Raw genomic sequence first — 20,707 nt, 5'->3', positions numbered from 1 at the left:
GGTTCTCCTCTTACCTCTCTGGCTGGTCATTCTCAGTCTCCTTCGCTGGCGCCTCCTCCCCCTCCCATCATTTAACTGTTGGAGTTCCTCAAGGGTCAGTTCTTGGTCCTCTTCTGTTCTCCATTTACACTCACTCCCTCGGTGAACTCATTCGCTCTCACGGCTTTGACTACCATCTCTACGCAGATGACACGCAGATCTACATCTCCGCCCCTGTCCTCTCCCCCTCCCTTGAGGCTCGCATCTCCTCCCGCCTCCGGGACGTCTCCACCTGGATGTCAGCCCGCCACCTAAAACTCAACATGAACAAGACTGAGCTCCTCATCTTCCCTCCCAAACCCGGTCCTCTCCCAGACTTCCCTATCACCGTGGATGGCACGACCATCCTTCCCGTCTCTCGGGCCCACAATCTCGGTGTCATCCTTGACTCGTCTCTCTTGTTCACCCCACACATCCTATCCGTTACCAAGACCTGCCGGTTTCACCTTTACAATATCGCCAAGATCTGCCCTTTCCTCTCCACCCAAACGGCTACCTTACTGCTATGGGCTCTCATTATATCCCGGCTAGACTACTGTGTCGGCCTTCTCTCTGACCTCCCTTCCTTCTCTCTCGCCCCGCTCCAGTCTATTCTTCACTCTGCTGCCCGGCTCATCTTCCTGCAGAAACGATCTGGGCATGTCACTCCCCTTCTTAAACAACTCCAGTGGTTGCCTATCAACCTCCGCTCCAAACAAAAACTCCTCACTCTAGGCTTCAAGGCTCTACATCACCTTGCCCCTTCCTACCTCTTCTCCCTTCTCTCTTTCTACCACCCACCCCGCACGCTCCGCTCCTCCGCCGCCCACCTCCTCACCGTTCCTCAGTCTCGCCTATCCCGCCGTGGACCCCTGGGCCGCGTCCTCCTGCGGTCCTGGAACGCCCTCCCTCCTCATCTCCGCCAAACTGATTCTCTTCCCCTCTTCAAAACCCTACTTCAAACTCACCTCCTCCAAGAGGCCTTCCCAGACTGAGCTCCTCTTCTCCCTCTACTCCCTCGACCACCCCCCCCTTTACCTCTCCGCAGCTAAACCCTCTTTTCCCCCTTTCCCTCTGCTCCTCCACCTCTCCCTTCCCATCCCCACAGCACTGTACTCGTCCGCTCAACTGTATATATTTCCATTACCCTATTTATTTTGTTAATGTACATTGCCTTGATTCTATTTAGTTGCCATTGTTTTTACGAGATATTCTTCCCCTTGACTCTATTTATTGCCATTGTTCTGGTCTGTCCGTCTCCCCCGATTAGACTGTAAGCCCGTCAAACGGCAGGGACTGTCTCTATCTGTTGCCGACTTGTTCATTCCAAGCGCTTAGTACAGTGCTCTGCACATAGTAAGCGCTCAATAAATACTATTGAATGAATGAATGAATGTTTCATGCACTGAACTGAGAACTGAGGTAGATACAAGCTAAACAAGTTGGACACAGTTCATGTCCCACATAGGGCTCACTGTCTTAATCCCCATTTTGCAGATGAGCTGAGGCCCAGAAAAGCGAACTGACTTGCCCAAGATCACACAGCAGACAATTGGTAGAGCTGAGATTAGAACCCAGATCTTCTGATTCCCAGACCTATGCTCTTTGCACTAGGCCACATTGCTTCTCATTTTGAGCAGGGAATGTGTCTACCAACTCTGTTACATTGTGCTCTCCCAAGTCCTTGGAACAGTGCTCTGCACACCGTAAGCATTCAATAAATATGACTGATCTCAATGGAGTCCACTATTCTAGGGTTTCTCTGTCCAAGGGCAGCTTCTCTGGCCCAGCTCAACCTGCTGATCTTCCTCTGGCTGGGCCCCAGGGCTCCACTGAAGTGGGTACGGGTCCTCTCCAGAGTGGGGTTTGAGAAACTTCAGGTCTCCAACATTGCAGCTGGTTTGATGTAGCTGTTTGAGTTGAGCAGTAGCACAGTATAGATGGATTAGGGGTCTAGGCACATAATACCTCTCCGGGGACTTCCAGAAATATGCCAATGCTCTGAGGGAAGTGCATGGCCTACTGGGACAAGGTAAACTGGCACGACCGCACCTCCTTACCGGGGATTAAGCCAATTCACAGCCATCTTTTACCCCCACCCCATGAGTAAAGCATAGTAGTCGGCTATGCTCTTCCCTGTGCTAAACAAAAGCTAGTTTGATTCACGAGCATAGATACGATCTAACTTTCAGTGGCATCATCTTTGATAACAAAACACAGCTGTGTACACACACACCAGAACAATAACTATTTCTTAATCCTAACATGTATTATAACTCCCTTGTACCTTCAAACACTTTCCAATACTGTTATGCTAAATACATCTGTAATCTCTCAAATCAACACCATTTCCTTAATTCATAAATGGCACACTTTCCTTATCTTTAAATTATGCAGGTATAATCACATATGGTTGGATTATTTCCAATTTATGATCTTTGAACATTTGTCTAACACTCATTTCAATTTTAACTGATGTATCTGTTGAATGATGGTGCCATTTTTCATCAATTGCACTTGCTGCTGATTCCTTTGGACTACTTCTACTTGCTATTAATGTATATAAATGTATTTGAAAGTATTTACAAGCCAGTTCTGGTTGTTGCTTAAGGATCTGGACTGCCTTTAGATTGAGAGCTTGTTTTGGCCGGATGATTGTCATTCTTTATTGTTGTATTGTACTTTCCCTAGCACATAATACAGTGCTCTACACACAGTAAGCACTTAATAAATATGATTGAATGAATGATCTTCTACCTACTTTCCCTATTATCCAAACTGGGATTATTCCCCAGCAGGAGAACCCCACCTTTACTAGGTTGGGACAGACAAAACTTACCCTCATTCTGGCAGGAAGATAATTTTTTTTCCAATGAGTCCTGATATGTACCTGGAGGTCCTTGGGGTCACAATTTTGCACATCTGAAGGGACAATACCTTTGGCTTTCTTTACCTTTGACAGACAGTAGCAGAAGGGAAAATATGTTTATCTAGAGAGGTTAACAGGGTCAGTCTGAACAAGTCACTTAAGTCACTCATAGAACCAAGGTCTGGAACTAACTTCAATTCAGAACCTGGGACTCTTTCCAAGATAATTCAGTTGCCCACAGTTGTGGTGGAGACTAACAAGAGTTTAGATGGGGAATAATAATTGTGGTAATTGTTAAGCACTTACTACATGTCAGGCACCAATGTCAGGGTAGATACAAGGTAATTGGATGGGATGCAATTCCCATCCCACATAGGGCTCAACAATCCTAATCCATTTTACAAATGAGGTAACTGGAGGCCCAGTGACTTGCCCAAAGTCACCCAGCAGACAAGTGGCAGAGCCAGGACCATCTGACTTCCGGACCCATGCTGTAACCACTAGGCATGCTGCTTCCCTAAGGAGAGTTTTGAAGGTGGGGAGTTCTGGTCTGTCAGATATGAAGGAGGGAAGGGGTTCCGGGCAGGAGGGAGGCTTTATCTGCCCTAGACCCAGTTCTCCAAGGCTACAAATATTTTCCTCCTAGTAAACAGCTCTGAATGGCAAATTTCTAAATTTTACCTCGGGACAAAAAACTTGTAGGGACAAGGCAGTCTACAGAAAAAACTTTCCAAGGAGGTGAAGAAACTCAAGATCAACAACCAGCTCAGTCTCTACCAACACAGGAGGTTTGAAAAAAAGAAAAGTCCCTGAAGTGGCTGGCTGGCTTGTCAAATAGAAAAGGGGGTTCCAGACTAATGTAGGTTCCAGGCTAATGTTTAGCAAGGTGCAAGTTGTTTCAATAATGACACAAAAATGTATCCATTTAAGTCTACTTTATTTTCACAAAAGACCATAGTTACATTTCAAATGATGAAACAAATTCCACTATTCGGCATCAAAAAAAGGACTTATATTTAACTGGGGCAGTAATGCTGCCTTCATCTGTCTATTTGCAAAGCTGAATTCAACTGGTAAAATTTTTCTCAAACACAAATATTCGTGGTAACCCTGTCCATCTGGAAAGAACTGCCAGGAACTCATACAGGGAAAAAAAAATCAAACTCTCAGCCAGAAGAGAAAAAAAGTCAAGGACTGGAGGGTGAAAAGGAATCAATTTCTACCTCCATTTTGTAGGTAATCAATGCACTAATGTTTTCTCCTCCTCTGATTGTAAACTGGAGGGTCGAGATCATAAATATTCATTTTATTGTAGTCTCCCAAGCACTTAGCCCAGAGTTTGAGCGTAGTAAGTGCTTAAAAACTATTGATTGATGGCACTTGGAAATGTGCTAATAGCCCTTTCATGTAGAAGAATTTTCTTGTGCAACACACACTATATTAGCTGTAAAACAAATGGAATTAAATGATTTCAGAATCTTGGCAATTGGTTAGGGCACCAAAATTATAATGCTGATATGTAGATCTTACTAGCATTTTGAAGCTTGAGGTTAGCAATGGAATACACTGTTCAAATATACTCTGACTATGCATATAGATAATGTATTCAATTAGCAACATTACATAGCACATACATAAAATGAATATGGAAAATCATGCTTGGTAAGTCACTAATTTCTAACAGCTGCATAGTGTCCCAAGTCACTCATTTCAATAAAACTGCTTAGATTTTCCAAAAACAGTTATTTGCTGTGTTTGTGTACCCAGAGTGCATGGCCCTTGTTTAGTTCCAACTTCAAAAAGAATTCCTTAGGGAGCTACGGTTTCAAATTTATCAAGATGCTCAAGTTTTCAGCTCTAACACTCATTCTGGTCAGATAATTTACCTCCAAAGACTTCAGTACATTTGTTTTACTCTGTAATAGCACCTTCCTTTCCCCTAACTTACTACCACATTTTCTATTGAGGTGTCATTTAAATTACACTGCACCCGGAGTGACAAAAGCTCTGCTAATCCTCCTTGAAAGTCAGCATGCTAACAGCTATACATGATGAGAAATACTGCATTTGAGAATTAACAGAAAAAAAGAGGAGGCTAATGATACTTGGCTTACAAATCTTTGCCTTTCCCCTAAAGATGAAAGCATCTGCCTAAGAAAGAGTAACATTCAAAGTCAGGGAATCAGAAGTTGAGAGGGGAGCATCCACTTGGCTAAGAACCCACACTTGGAAGGAAGGACACAGAACTTTTATGATTCCAGAGATGAAGCTAATATAAAGAGGATAAAGAGAACAACCACAAAAATGCAAGACTGCCACACAACCTCCAGAAATAACAAGTTTGTAACTATTAAAATGTACTTTCATCATTTCTGAGTTCACAATTTTCCCCCCAAATGGCGTTCCACAAGGACAAGAATGGCGCCACTGTCCAGTTCATGAAAAAAACTAACTATTGTACTGGAAACTGTTGGCAAGTGGCCTTTGTTGAGAGGCTGGATACAACTGTCTTTGCTCTCCCCCTCCAAGTGCCCCCTCTCCCTGCCAAGAATGCACTTTGTGAAATATAAATGACACTAGATCACTTCAACTCTCCACTCATTTGCAAGGAAGAGGAAAACACAAATGTTAATTTGATTTTTACACGATGCTCTTTACTTATCCCGATTAAAAATAGAGGCTCCAGATCACCGCCATCAGTGAGGATGGGACCAGAGCTGTTTTAGTGACCATGTTGGCTACCCCTTTGTTACACAGGTCCCATTGGCAGCACTTGAATTTAAAGCTGAAGACCTTAAATTCTTTTTCAATATCTTCATCGTCGCAAAGGGGAAATTTGTAGCAGTCATAAGAATGAGTCTCACCTTAAAAAAAAGCAACAAATGTTAGAAAGAAAATCAAAGATGAGATACAGAAGTTTAAAAGAATTATTTTTTCACTACCCCATAAAAAGAAAATATTTCATTCAATAATTCATGATGGTAGCCACCCTATTTAAAAAACAAATATATTCTCTTGCAAGACTTCAAATGGACCCTTGTGGCCTAGTGGTTTCCAATATTATGTGCATTTTGATTATTAGAAGAAAAAAAACCTACTAATCTCCACCAAGGAAAAATAGCACCAGGTTCTTCCTTTTTTGTGTTCTGATCTTTTTGGAGATTTCCTAATCTTTAATCCTACCTGCTTCCTGCCACGTATCTAAGGTAACTTGACTTCAATATCTTTGCCTATCCGATATTGTTTTTGGTCTTTTGTAATTTATCTTTTTGTATAGAGAAGATATAGAGACACTGGCTGATTTATCCCAAGGATTACTCTGAGTAGGATTCCAGTTACTTACCGTGTAGAATTCAGTTGAAATCATTTTGCTAATATAAATTAGTGCCTGGAGGCATATTGCTACCCAGCGACAAGTATCAGATCCAAATCATCAAGCCTTCAAACTATTTTCAACCTCAAAAACCTTATGAGAAGCAGCATGGCCAAGTGGATAGAGCAAGAGCCTGGGAGTCAGAAGGTCATGGGTTCTAATCTCAACTCCACCACTTGTCTGCTCTGTGACCTTGGGCAAGTCATTTCACTTCTCTGAGCCTCAGTGATCTCATCCGGAAAAAGGGGATTGAGATGGTGAGCCCCACATGGGACAGGGACTGTGTCCAACTCGATTTGCATGTATTACCTCAGCATTTAGTACATTTAGTACCGTTATTATTAAGAGCATTTCTAAAAGTTCAACCAAGGTCATGCTGGCCATCTAGCTTCTATTTTCTGTTTTAAAATATGTGGCAACTCTACTTAATGCCTTTTCTCTCTAAACGCCAACCCTCTGAGTGGCAGCCAACCCTACAGTGATTCTTAACCAGACTAACGATGCCCAGAAGTCAGGATTCCCTTCTTCCCTTGATGCTTCTGCACGGAAAGAGGCATCTCCAATTCATTTCTTGCATTTTACTGTTGACATAATTGGGATGCCCTTCTACTTTAGAATGCCTTCAGCTCCAGAAACTCCAGTCCAGGTGGCAGTTCCACCCACCCACCCAATCCAACACACACACACACACCCCACCACCACCACCCGCCCCCCTTTATTATGGAGAGGAAACTCTAATATTGGATGCAATCTCCAGAGCCAGATGCTGTTCAACCTCCTAAATGCCTTAACCATGTGGGTGCTGCAGACCTGGACGGTCAGAGTGTAGGAAGACCACAACACTACACACTCTCAAAAACTGCCTGAACCTCAGCTGGTCAGTGAGAGAGATCAAGCCAGAAAAGTGAGCCTCAAATTCAAATACGAAGCATAATTACCTACCCTCTAGCCTAACTTGTGATACAGATAAGCTTTCTCAATTATATGGAAGCCTGTGCCTCTACAATAACACTGCAAAGCCAAGGCTTTCTGAACAAAAGCCACACAACACACACACACAAAATTTTGAAACACAGGCAACTTGAGCAGCAATAGGACAAGACATTTCTGTGAACCTAAGTCAACTGCCTTCTCCAAGTCCGACCTCTCATTAATATTCCTAAAAAGGATTATTTTGTGGATTTTGTTTTAACCCACTATAAGCTTAGAAAAGAATAAAAGGGAGAGAGCTTTGGCGGAAACTCTTACCAACAGACAGCTTCAGGCAGGCATTCTTTTCAGATGGGCAGGTTATACTCGTGTTGCACCCATACCGAGTCAAAGAACAGGAATAACATTTTAATGTGCCACCTAAGTGTTAAAACAATAAACACTTGTTTAAGGCATTTCCTATTTTCATTTTTTTGAACAGAGTAGAACTCCCCAAACATTGAACTAAAATATTGCTTGAATCGAATATCCAATAGTCTCCAAGTTAAACAAATAGCAGATTTTTTTTCCTGTTTTCTACTCATTTCCTTTGCTGTAACTAAAAAAAAAATATTGAAGTAATTATATTTAATAGAATTTACTACACCTACATAATCTTGTATATTTAAGAAAAGGATTTCCATAGAAGGAAATGTAATTCCTGATTTACTCAGACCCAACGGTTTCCTTGGTGATGCATATGATTTAGCAAGATGTTCTTTCTGCCTGCAGAGCTAGCTCGAGCATGCAATTAAATTATTCTCTAACACATATTTTTATGACTAATAATTTATTAGCACGTTGAAAGTAAAGATTTGCTGCAGAGTCCAAGAAAAAGAAAACCTGTGAGGGCCAGATAAATCCCTCACTGCTTTAACCATGATGGGAACAGAGCAAAGTCTTGACTGAGAACATTTTTTTTTAATGTCCCAATGCAGCAGGCTTGGAGGAATGTTAATCAATCAATGGTATTTAGGGAGCACTTACTATGCACAAAGCATGCTACTAAGCACTTGGGAAAGTACAATAGATTCAGTAGCCAGGATTCCTTCTCTCAGTGAGCTTATCATCTACTGGGGGAAACCTTGACCCTTTCCTCTCATATGCTTGATTTCCCAGTTCATCTATCTTCAGAGACTATTGTTATAGAAGCTCAGATGACCCTAGTTGGGCTTTTCTTTTTGAATCTAAAATTTGCCAAAAATTTGTTGGCCACAATTTTCCTTCTCCCTCCAAAACATCCACTATCCTGTCTTGAGTATGGCCTCAACCTATTCACTTAACTCCTTGCTTCCAATATCTTCCTCTCTCCAATCTGTCCTGGGGCCTAGATCATTTTCTTAAAGCATCCAACTTTCCACTCTTCAAAAGCCTCCAAAAGTTGTCCATTCCTCTCCACACCAAGTGGGAATTCCTGACAGTTGGCACCAAGACACAATTAACTCTCCACCTGCTACCTCTTTACTCTTGTCTCACTACACCCCAGCTCATACTCTGTTCCTCTCAGGCTCCTTGTTGTCTCTCCCAGGCTCCTTGTTGTCTCTCCAATTATTAATACCTTACTCACACCCTTGCCCCTGCCTGAAACTTCTGCCAATTTCCTATTCAACACATCACAGCTCTTCTGATTTTGAAAAGTCATTTTGAAAGCCCATCTTTTCCCCAGTTAATTTCTAGTCTTCCCAGTTTATACCCCCAAAATGCCACTTAATCACTTCTGGAACTCATAGGCACTTAGTACTCAACCGCCCAGAGAAGTTGTGTACATATACTGCACAATCTATTATTTCAATCACTAATTCAGGTATACAATCCCTGTTTTCTTTTTCCTCTCATCTGTAATAAATTTAAGGGTCCATCTCTGCCACTAGAATGTAAATTATTTGGGGGCAAAGATGATGTCCACTAATTTTACTGTACTCTCCCAAGCTTTTAGTACAGTGCTGGACACACAGTATCAATCAATGCTTTTTGCTGGGTGCTTTCTTTGTGCTGAGTACTGTACTAAGCGTTTGGGAAAATTCAATATAATCAAGTTGGTAGATGTGATCCCTGCTCACAAGGAGCTTACAGACTACCAGAAGAAATAGACAACAAAATAACTTACAGGTTGGGAATGGCAGAGTATAACGATATTTACATAAGTGCTTGGGGCTGAGGTGAGTATCCAAGTGTGTAAGGGATACATAGTCGACCCAGAGGGTAGGGAAGATAAGGGAAATGCAGACGCAGTCAAAGAAGGTCTCTTGGAGATGTAATTTTAGGAGGATTTTGAAGGTGAGGAGAGTGGTAGACTGTCGGATACAAAGGGGGAAGGAGTTTGGTAGACTGTCAGATGTGAAGGGGGAAGGAGTTCCAGACTCAAAGGAGAATGTGGGCATGATAATAATAATAATAAGAAGAAGAATTTATGGTATTTAAGTGCTTACTGCGTACCAGGCCCTGTACTAAGCGCTGGGGTGGAGAAAAGCAAATAGGGTTGGACACAGTCCCAGGTGGGACTCACAGCTTCAATCCCCATTTTACATATGAGGGAACTGAGGCCCAACAAAGTTGTCCAAGGTCACACAGCAGACAAATGGCAGAGCCGGGATTAGAACCCATGACCTCCCAGGTCTGTGCTCTAGCCACTGCACCTTGCTGCTTCTGGTCAGTAGCAGGATAGATGTGATTGAGGTACAGAGTTGGTTGGCATTAGACTGTAGTAAATCAGAGAGGTTAGATAGAAGTGGTAGAGTGTCTTAATCAACGGTATTTATTGAGCACCTACTGTGTGCAGAGCATTGTACTAAGCATTTGGGAGACTACAGTATACATGTTTTCTGCCCACAATGAGCTTACAGTCCAGAGGGTGAGAGAGACATTAATATAAACATGTTACAGATATGTATGTACATGATATGGGGATGAGGCCAACGGGAAGGAATTTTTGATTGGCCCAGAGGTGGATGAGCAACCACTGGAGGTTTCTGAGGAATCGGGAGACACGAACTGAACAATTTCTCAGAAGAATGGTGGACTGGTGAGTATGGACTGGTGAGGGGAGAGATTGGATTCAGGGAGGCCAGTGAGGAGGCTGATGCAGTACTCAAAGTGGGAAAAGAAAAAGAATATATACTTGAGTCTACACTTCCTCATTCCCCTGAAGTACATTTCTGAACTTTTTCTCCTATATCCATGAGCAAGGGGTATTGAGAGACGGCATCTGGTTATCTTATTTCTCCTCATCATAGCTCTTCTCCTGCCACCGTCCAAAACTCAGCTTTTAAATGACACAACCTACATTTCTTCTAAAAAGCCACCACTCAAACTCCTTCTAGAGGATCTTCCCCAAAAGAAACATTTCCTGCTTCCTGCCTACCACTTACTGGGGATTATCTTAACAATTAAAATGGTAGATAACCTAGGGATTTTCCTATAAGAATATTAAATGTTTCAATATTAACCAAGTTTCTTTAAGACATAGTCGTTACTGAAAACCGAAGTATCAAATACAATATATTCTGTCTTAATAAGACCCTACCAGTCTTTCTTATGAAAAAAAATTATTCTTTTTCTACTTGTACTTTTAACAGGGGTAAATCCTATTAAATCCCAATTTAAGAACATGCATTTCCAATTACTCAGGTTAACAGGAATAAAAATTCAGCATATGGCTAATATTGAGTGCACAAAATTATACTAAGCCTTTGGAAGAGCACAACACAACAGAGTTGGTGGACATGATCCCCGCCCACAGGAAACTTACAATCTAGAGGGGGAAACATGTTAAAATAAATGACAGATAAAGGAAATGGCTGTGTATAAGGATATGTACATAAATGATGTTGGGGTAAGATAACTATCAAAGTGCAGAGGCTCTAAGGAGTATTTCTGACTGCACCACAAGTCACATATTTTAGGGGTTTCTACACTAAGCAGTGGGAAATCTTCCCTTGTTTGTTTGCTGGCTCAAAGGAGATGTATGTGGAGGAGAGGGGGACACACGAGAATTTCAGAAGGGCCTAGAGAAGCTTGTACATTGGACAAAAGTTGCCTGAATTTTCCAAATTCTAGAATACCTACCATAATTGCAAAACACTGCCAAAACAAGGAAGACACTTAGCAGGGCCCAACTTCCTCCATTTCCTGTCATATTTTCTTCTTGAGTCTAGAAGAGAAAACAAACATTTGAATTGATTCATAATATATGGTGTATTCCTTTGTCCGGGCTTGAATTGTAATGGTATTTAAAACTGAGCACTTACTGTGCTAACCACTGTGGCAAATACAGAATAATGAGGCACTATCCATAGGTGAAACATGAAAAAACAAAAGTGAAGAGATAAAAGATGACAGGGATCCAAGCTATGCTTTGGTAAACACATCTGCCTCATAACAAAGCAACTAATTCCTTTAGACTGTAAATTCATTGTGGACAGAGAACCTGTCTGCCAACTTTGTGGTACTATACTTTCCCATACATTTAGTACATTGCTTGGCCCCATAAGTGCTCAATAAATACCATCAAATATGATGATAGTGGCAGAGCTTTGTCTAGGGATTTTACAATGGGGTGTGCATTGAATTCCCTCCTGCCTAAAACTTCCTTAAGTCAGCTCTGCACTGGGAGGATCAAGTGAAACTATCTTCATGGCAAGTGGGATAGCTGTCTCTGAGGCTTGAGGGGCCCCATTTGTATACTTATAGGATGTCATATACTGGGCACTTGATCACTTTGGTTATCCTGCTGACCCTATGCAGGAATATTCCTGAGGCAGCATAAGAGCCTGGGAACAAGTGGGAACCATCAGTTCTGGGGGAAATGGAAGAGAAGTTGTAGTTACATAAGACAACTATTATTGTGAGCTCGTAGAGGTGGGCACATGAGGTAACTCTTCATGGCTATCAGCCCCTAACCCTGATACGCACTACTGCAAAGGGATCAAGGTCTCTAGGGTGGAGTGGAGGGATGGGGAGATGAAAATTACCCCATGCCTATGGGCACTCCCTTATCTGCAGAGATAAATAAAACAGAAGTGGAGAAGTTGACAGTGTGATCACTTTATTTCCCAGTCAGACAGTCTCCTTTTCAACTCGTTAGTTGGGGCCCAGCCTTATCCTTGTGTGCTCAAAACAGTTATGGAAGATGAGGGCGATTTTAAGTCCATTTTGCTTCAAAGGATCCTGGGGCAGTGGAAGAGGGGTCCACAGAACCATTCAATCTCTCTCATGGACTATGGGCCCCTCAAGGGGCAGAGTCTCTAATTCCCAAATTCTCTTTCCCAGCACTTTACAATGTTCTGCATACAATAAGCAGTTAATAAACACTGTTACTACAATCTGTGATGCTATAGAATCTGGCTAGCAAGGATTTTTAGTGCTCTATCAGAAACTCCACGAACATCAGATTGAATAACAACAAAATATAGCCTAGAGCAAAACTTGAAGATGGAAGAGCTACTGAGGTAGAGTGCCAGGAGGAGTGACCTTCCTATGCAATAAAAGGTTTCTCTCTCCTACTCAGCTATGAAGAGAATTCCAAACGCAGGCAAGGCTGGCTGTGAGCAAGGATTTTTCTGAGGCTCCAGAAAAATACTGCAGGTATGGTGGCACTCTGCTAATAGTGAACCACTAAAATGGAGGGAGAGAGAGTGTGTGTGAGTGTGTGTGTGTGTGTGTGTACAGGATCTGCCCTGAGCACTAATGACCTAAGAGGTACAGAGAGCAATGCTGGCCTGGACTCAGCAGAGCTAAATCAAAAACTGCACTTTGCAAACTGGTATGTTTGTGGGCAGAGAACGTGTCTACCAACTCCAAGATAAATGTACTCTCCCAAGTGCTTAATACAGTGCTCTACACACAGTAAGCACTCAATAAATACGATTAACTGGCATATTATGAAGCTGGGCCACCCAGCCAAGGATTTAGGAGAAATGTCACTAGTCCCTGGGCCAACTCTCATGGTAGTGAGTCATTTGCTACAGGGTGCACCATCAGAGAGAGTGGCTGTATTTATTAAGCACTTATGTGCCAGGCACTGTCCTAAGCACTGGGCTAATTAAAAAGATAATGAGGTTGGACACAATGTCCCACACGAAGCTCATAGCCTTAATCCTCATTTTATAGATGAGATTACTCAGGCACAAAGAAGTTAAGTGAGTTTTCCAAGGTCACACAGCAGACACATGGCAGAACTGAGTCAGGTCCTCTGACTCCTAGACCCATGCTCTTTCCACTAGGCCACGCTGCTCTTATGAGGTCATCAGTAGTGCCTGTGTTAAGGGAAACCTGGAGGGACATACAATGGATCTGGAGCAAGGGGAGAGGGAAGCAAGAGGGAAGACTTTAGGATGGAGTTCCTCAAAATGGCCTTTGTAATAACAACATAACATTGTGCTGTATGTGCAGACAACAAAACATGCTATCATACAGAATGGCTTCCTAATTTTTTCCTACTTCGGAAGATTCACCTCAGATGTGTTATTTTAGCACCTACCAGTTAAGACACTGTGCTCAAGTCTCCTGTATTTTGATAGATCTAGAAATTCAGCCCTGAAGATGGTAATGAAGCAACAGTTTCGCAAATACAAGTGCATCTCTCCTAAATTCCACATTACGAAACCTTCATGTCCACTAGATCTGATCTTCAAAATAACAAGGGAAGTGTACAGAGCTGAAATGCCCAAAGATATCAAGGATAGATGGCCTACACTATTACTTCTGTGTCCTAGTAATGGAATCATCAGAGTAGAGTATTATGAAAATTAAAAGTAACCAAGCTTTAGTCATTTTTAAAACATTAATTGTACAGCTACACTGGTTATAAACTCGTGGGAACTTCCTTTCAAAATGCAGCTTACTTTCTTTGATCTAAAACACCTCTCCTAAATAATTTCCTAATCCTTAAATTAAGGAATCAGACTCAACCTGGTAGAATATAAAGCTGGGAAAATGACGATAAAATGAAGATTTCATATGGTGACTTGGAGTGGGCATTCTCTCTAATGTTATAGGGCTGCTGAGGACTCAGACAGCATCTCAGGTCAAGTGAAGGCCTTAAGCAATGTACCAAGGCTGCTTCCGAAGTGGGGAACAAGGGAAGGTTTGTGTGATCAGAAAATGACCAGAAAACATCTGAGAAGCAGCATGGCCTAGTGGAAAGAGCACGAGCCTGGGAGTCGGAAGGACATGGGCTCTAATTCCAGCTCCACCTTTTGTCTACTTTGTGAAATCACTTAACTTCTCTGTACCTCAGTTACTTCATCTGTACGGGGGGAATAAGACTGTGAGCCCCAGGTGGGACATGGACTGTGTCCAACCTGATTATCCTGATTTACCCCAGTGCTTAGTACAGTCCCGGGCACATAGTAAGCACTCAAATACCATTTAAGAAAAAAAAAAACCCAAACCAAACACACACATTCCCCACAGCCTCCTAAGGGCCAGAAAAAGGACTCAGGGGACAGAGGTGGGGAAGAAGATGAAAAAGAGAAAAGAAAAGAAGGGAAAGTGATGAAGGATAGGAGATCAACAAATACTCTTCTACCACTATTCCTCCATTGCTTATTTTATGGTACTTAAATGCCTACTATGTGCCAGGCACTGTTCTAAGTGCTAGGGTGATACAAGGTAGTCAGGTCAGACACATTCCATATCCCACACAGGGCTCACAGTCTTAATCAGTCTTGAGAAGCAGCATGGTTCAGTGGAAAGAACACGGGCTGGGGAGTCGGAGGTTCATCGGTTCAAATCCTGGCTCCACTGCTGGTCAGCTGTGTGACTTTGGGCAAGTCACTTTAACTTCTCTGTGCCTCAGTTCCCTCATCTGTAAAATGGGCATTAAGACTGTGAGCCCCACGTGGGACAACCTGATCACCTTGCAACCTCTCTAGCGCTTGGAACAGTGCTTTGCAAGTAGTAAGCGCTTAACAAATGCCTTCATCATTAATCCCCATTTTACAGGTGAGGTCGCTGACACCCAGAGAAGTTAAGTGATTTGCCCATGGTCACAAAGACAAGTGGCAGAGCTGGGAATTAGAACCCAGTTTATTCTGACTCCTAGGCCTATACTCTATCCACTAGACCAAGCTGCTTCCCTGCTTCTACGCAAGACCTAGGAATACAGTGACAGAACAATTGCTGAGGTTCCCACAACTCCAGGGTGCCCTGGAGGTAATAACAGGTGGGTCACACTGGTCAGTGGTACAGAGATGTTCCTTCACTTCCAGGGCTACCACTACTCTCTTACAAGTCAATTGGCTTGGGGCCCAGCTTTTATCCTGAGGAAGGTGGAAGCAGCACAAAAGAGAGTAATTTCCATCCCTCAATCTCTTCCCCCTCTTCCTGTCCAGAGCCTCAGCATGGGCCAGCACCTCTGCTTCTGCCCTGGGGTGGCAGCCCTGCCCAGGTGAACTCACCCATATGGTGCTGGGCCTCCGCAGGGGTTGCTCGGAAGGCATGCCAAACTAGAAAAGTAGCATGGCCTAATAATAATTGTGGTATCTGTTAGGTGCTTACTATGTACCAGGCAATGTACTGAGCAATGGGGTGGATACAAGCAAATTGGGCTGGACATAGTCCCTGTCCCACTTGGTGATCAAAGTCTCAATCCCCATTTTACAAATGAGGTCACTGAAGCTCAGAGAACTCAAGTGACTTGCCCAAGGTCACACAGCCGACAAATGACAGAGCCGGGATTAGTACCCATGACCATTGAGCACGAGCCTAGTTGTCAGAAGGAACTGGGTTCTAAACCAGACTCCACCACTTGTCTGCTGTATGACCACGGGTAAGTCACTTGGATTTCTCTTGGCCTCAGTTCTCTCATCTGTAAAATGGGGATTAAGACTGTGAGCCCCGTGTGGCACACAGACTGTGTCCAACTTGATTAGTTTGTATGTATCCCAGCGCTTAGTATAGTGCCTGGCACATAGTAAGTGCTCAACGAGGGCCACAGAAATACCAAAGAATGAAAGTTGCCCACCACTTTTGTTTGTGGCCATGCTCCCCCCTCCCCACTGCATCTTCCCTGTCACATCCCTCCCCACCATTTTGTAGCGCACTGTACTCAGACCTTGGGAGAATACAATGCTGTAGGGTTGGTAAACATGAAAGTATTTTAGAATCTAGTGGGAGGGGTTTGTTGTTTTTTTAAACACTTTAGGTTTATAAACAAAAAGACCTCCAGGTCTCTGAGAGTTCCAGCTAAATGGGGGTTTAGGGTAGACAATCTTGAAATTGCACTCACGAAACCACTCTGGCCGAGCCCAGGACTGCACCCCCTGCCTCTATTCCGGCAATTGTTTCCTGATGAATCCCTGGCCTGCTCCCACCAGGAGCACCGCCCAACCCAACTCCGCATGCACAAATCGTGGTTTAGTTCAGGGAGGATTTAGTTTGGAAGCAGGGGAGGCATAGGAATTTAAAGTTCTACTGAATTGTCCGGCCTTTGGGAGAACACTCGAGCAAGGCTTTGATAATTTCATCTTGGACGTCTGTTCCTGGAAAGAGCCGACACACTTCCTGCGGCATTTCAGTTGCTGCCTCAATTGCTGGCTCCAGCAATGGAGAGGTTTCTGTTTGCACAGGGTCAAGGAGGCCACCGAGAGCAATCCCGAGGTCTCAGGCTGCAACCCGCTGGGCCACCGCAAGCCTCAGCTCCCTTGGACCAAGGCTGGGGCTCCGGCCAGCGACCCCACCGATCGGCTCGGGACCCCTCCTAGACACAGGGCCTGGGTCCCTTCAACCAATTCAGGTTATTCATTGAGCGCACACTGTGTGCGGAGCACTGTACCAAGCGATTTTGAAACTACATCAGAATGGACAGAGACGTTTCCAATCCATAAGGAGCGTAGAGGTCTAGAGTGCGACCTGCCTGTGGCGACTAATTTTGCTCCCATCATCCATACACTGAGCCTCACTCTCTCCTCTCCATCTCCCAGCAAACAAGGGATCTGGCCTAAGGAATCCCATAGCATACGTAGACAGTCAATCCTATTCACTGGGCGCTTAATGTGTGCAGAACACTGGCCTAAAGGCTTGGAAGAGTACAATGTAACACATTCCTTGCCCACAGCTAGCTTACAGTCTAAACGGGGAGACAAACCATATAAATAACAGACATGTGCACAAGTGCTGTGGGGCAGGGTCTGCTGTGTGGCCTTGGGCAAGTCATTTCACTGGGCCTCAGTTACCTCATCTGTAAGATGGAGATTGAAACTGTGGGACCAAATGGAACAGGGACCGTGTCCTACCAGATATGCTTGTATCCACCCCAGTGCTTAGTAGAGTCCCCGGCACATAGTAAATGCTTAACAAATACTATAATTACTATTATTCTTAATAATGGGAGCAAGTCGGGCGACGCAGAAGGGAGTGGGAGAAAAGGAAAGGGGTACTTAGTCAGGGAAGGCCTCTTGCAGGAGATGTGTCTTCAATAAGGCTTTGAAGTGTAAGGGGGACAGTAACTGTCGTATACAAGTCCTGCCCGCAGAGTGCTTACAATCTAGCGGGGAGATTACTTGCCCCATCCCTGATGCTGAGGGCCATTCCTGGGCTTGGACGCCAGTCTTACCCAGCACCTACGCCCTTTGTGTTCCCATTTGTAAGCTATCAGTGTCTGCCTCGATAAATAATAAAATTCCGAAGGGCAGAGATCATGCTGGGGTGGAGGGCAACCGTTCAACCCCGTTGCTCTGCAGCCAGTAGGCGCTCATAAACTGATTGATTAACGAGGCTGCCGAGCCTCGGCACCACTACTGAGCCCAGGGTCTCCGGCCAGCTATGTGGCCAGCCAGGGTTTCTGTTCCCCTGGGTCGGGGATGCTGGACAAGAAGGCTATGCGAGGGTCCGTGCAAAAAAGAGGACCGAGATCTCGGTTTAAAGAGCATGGGTGGCGGTGGGGATTACCTACAGGTGGCAAATGGAAGGGGTCTATGCGGTGGAGGGATCCTATGGGATTAGAACAGCGTTTAGAACAGTGCTTGGCACATGGTAAACGCTTAACGAATATCATCATTGTTACTGTTGATTCCAGGGACAGGACGCCTTACTTGCGGGGGAAGGGAGAGGAGAGAGCGAGTAGGAAAGCTCCCTCTTTTAGGTTGGTAGGCACCCCTCTAGACTGTAAACTCGTTGGGGGGGGCAGGGGGAACGTATCTGCAAACTCTCTTGCAGCATACTCTCCCAAGCGCTCAGCACAAGGTTCTGCACATAGTACGCGTTCAATAAATACCAGTGATTGACTGATTGTAGGGGGGGGACTCGGAAATTTTGCCTCGCGCTCCTTCCCCACTAGGTCATGCAACACCGGTCCCCAGGGCCCGCCTGTGGGTGGGCTACCCCGCACTCTGTTCTAGGGCCGCCGGGCGATGCACCCCAGACCCGGCCACGGCCGATTCCGCCCGCTCCAGCTGCCGCCACCTGCTGCTCCCCCTCCCCTCCAACCTCCGGTCCCCATTTTTTCGCAGACGGTGCGCCCGCAGGGAGCAAGAAAACTCGAATTTGGGAGGCTTCGCTGGCCCCATCCCCTCCGCAGGATCGGGCATCTAACGGCGGCAAAGGGTGGGAGGCGCAGAGGTTTCCGCTCCCTGCAAGAGCTCCCGGCCTGGCACCCAGCATTTACCTGAGCTGCTCTGCTCTGCTCGCCTGCACCTGACTCCTCGCTCCTGGGTCTGGCGGCGTCTGGGGCTGCTGCAGCTACCGTTGGAGGGTCCTGATCACGGCCCCGTCCCCGCCCCTTGCTTCCAGCTTCAGTGCTTATTGGCCGGCAGAGGCCCGCTTCTACTGCCCTACGGGCTCGCCCATCGCCAGGATTTTCGTGGGCGGAGAGGGAAAGCGAGGAAATAATCCCTCAAAACGCCCTAAAGACATGTACGGAGAAAGGAGTGGCCACCTCGGATGGTTCCCAAGATCCAGGCGGTTCATGAAGGGAGGCACCGCTGCCATTTAAAAAAAAAAACCCAAACACATTCCAGCTCCCCCTCCCTGGGCCTACCGGACTTGAAACTAAATTGAGAGTGGGGAAGGTTGCTCTGGATCTAAATACGGCCAGAGCTACATAGTGGGATTAGGTGGTTGTATCCCAGAGGATCCTCGTTTGGCCTGAAAAAGGGCCTACTAAATTCAGTAGGGGGGCAAGGAGGCTTTATTTGGCACTTCCAGATTGTGATTTGCCAAGGCTCAAATAACAACCTCTGCTGATTCAGGTGTTTCTGTTGCCGTACCACCCTCTTAGTCTGGCTCTTCACTAACTGCCTTTGCCTGCGGTGGCTGTAATTCCTAGGATTTCGACTATTCCCTTCCAACAGTGGAAAAACAATGTTCTAAGTCTGCCCCTTGGGCTAGTGGGAAAATAGCCCTTATTTTCGTGGCAACCAGATTTATTAGCTCTTTAGTATTTATGATGTAGCATAGCAGAGCAGAATCTCAGTTTCAAAATTTAGTACATGAATGTAGTGTGGTCAGAACCCAAGTTGCTGATCTGAAGTTCTGTCCAAACTTTCCTGAATATTTGTATGGTCCCTCAGCCCCACACGGAGACCTTCCTGAAAACAAGGGAAGTCTGGACAAAACAAATGACCAAAACAGCTCTTCCAGAGCCAACCTCCACATGTGTCATCCCCACCCCCACAGCCCAAAAGTAGAAATGACGGAGGTATAAACTACCCTAAAGTACAGAAGCAATATACTGTTACTCTTAACAACCCCAGGGGGAAACAGGAGGAAGATGGGACTTCTCATCTGTTGGTGGTCAAGCTGAGAGACTGCCTTCAGAGTGCCCCTGAAGGGCAGCGATAAAGCCTAAGCCTACTTACAACAGTGCGGCCCCGGTTCTTGGCCGGCCTACAGAGGCTGCCGGCGGGACCTCATGGGAACGGAGTCCCTGGTGTTCTAATAACACTACCCTGCGGTTCCTGATCCAGTCAGCCTAGTTGTGTGAATGACAACTGTGTACTTTTTGTTGTTGTTGAGGTGATCATTTTCCCTTTTTTATTTTTTTTGCTTTTCTCCTGGTTTTCATAAGTAGAAAAGAACCTTCCCAGTCCTTTCTAAGCTCATCTAAATATCATTCTCAGTAGTGAGGGTATTTTGGTGTCTGCTGATCTTAGGTCTCTGAGATATTCCACTGTGAGACCATCAGTTTACTTACCATGCATGCTGCTTAGAATAGGTGGACTGGGTGGAAGCGTGTAGATGGCTCAATGCAAGCCATCGCCACTACTGCAAAAACAACTCCAGTGCTTGTCCTGTTGGTGTCTGAGCAAGTCTCATGTGACTGAAATTTTCATGCACAAAGTACACAAGTGATTCTCTCTCAGAAACGCAGTTTCACCATTGGCAGCATCATATTCAAACTTGAAGGCCTACTCTACTATACATGGGCTATAATGAAAATTTTAAGCCCCTAACAAATATCTTTTCTCCATCTAGATTTTAAATCCCTCATGTTCAAGGTCCATTATTTTCTGCAGCATTTGCTGCCTTATAAATTCCTG

General features: G+C 44.7%; 1 protein-coding gene across 1 annotated transcript; it reads right to left on the bottom strand.

Annotated features, from left to right (window-relative positions):
* Positions 1 to 3,807: 3,807 nt before the first annotated feature.
* Positions 3,808 to 20,368, bottom strand: CD59 (CD59 molecule (CD59 blood group)). Its single transcript, XM_029059836.1, has 5 exons — positions 20,362 to 20,368; positions 18,835 to 19,061; positions 11,295 to 11,379; positions 7,509 to 7,610; positions 3,808 to 5,751 (listed from the first exon to the last, which is right to left on the bottom strand). The coding sequence occupies exons 1-5, from the start codon at positions 20,366 to 20,368 to the stop codon at positions 5,555 to 5,557; spliced, it is 618 nt and encodes a 205-aa protein (XP_028915669.1). The 3' UTR covers positions 3,808 to 5,554.
* Between the last annotated feature and the right edge of the window lie 339 nt (positions 20,369 to 20,707).

Source organism: Ornithorhynchus anatinus, chromosome 3, assembly GCF_004115215.2.
Source record: "Ornithorhynchus anatinus isolate Pmale09 chromosome 3, mOrnAna1.pri.v4, whole genome shotgun sequence".
Classification (NCBI taxonomy): Eukaryota; Metazoa; Chordata; class Mammalia; order Monotremata; family Ornithorhynchidae; genus Ornithorhynchus; species Ornithorhynchus anatinus.
The sequence above is the reverse complement of the archived record's forward strand: the minus strand, read 5'-3'. Positions and strand labels throughout refer to the sequence as shown.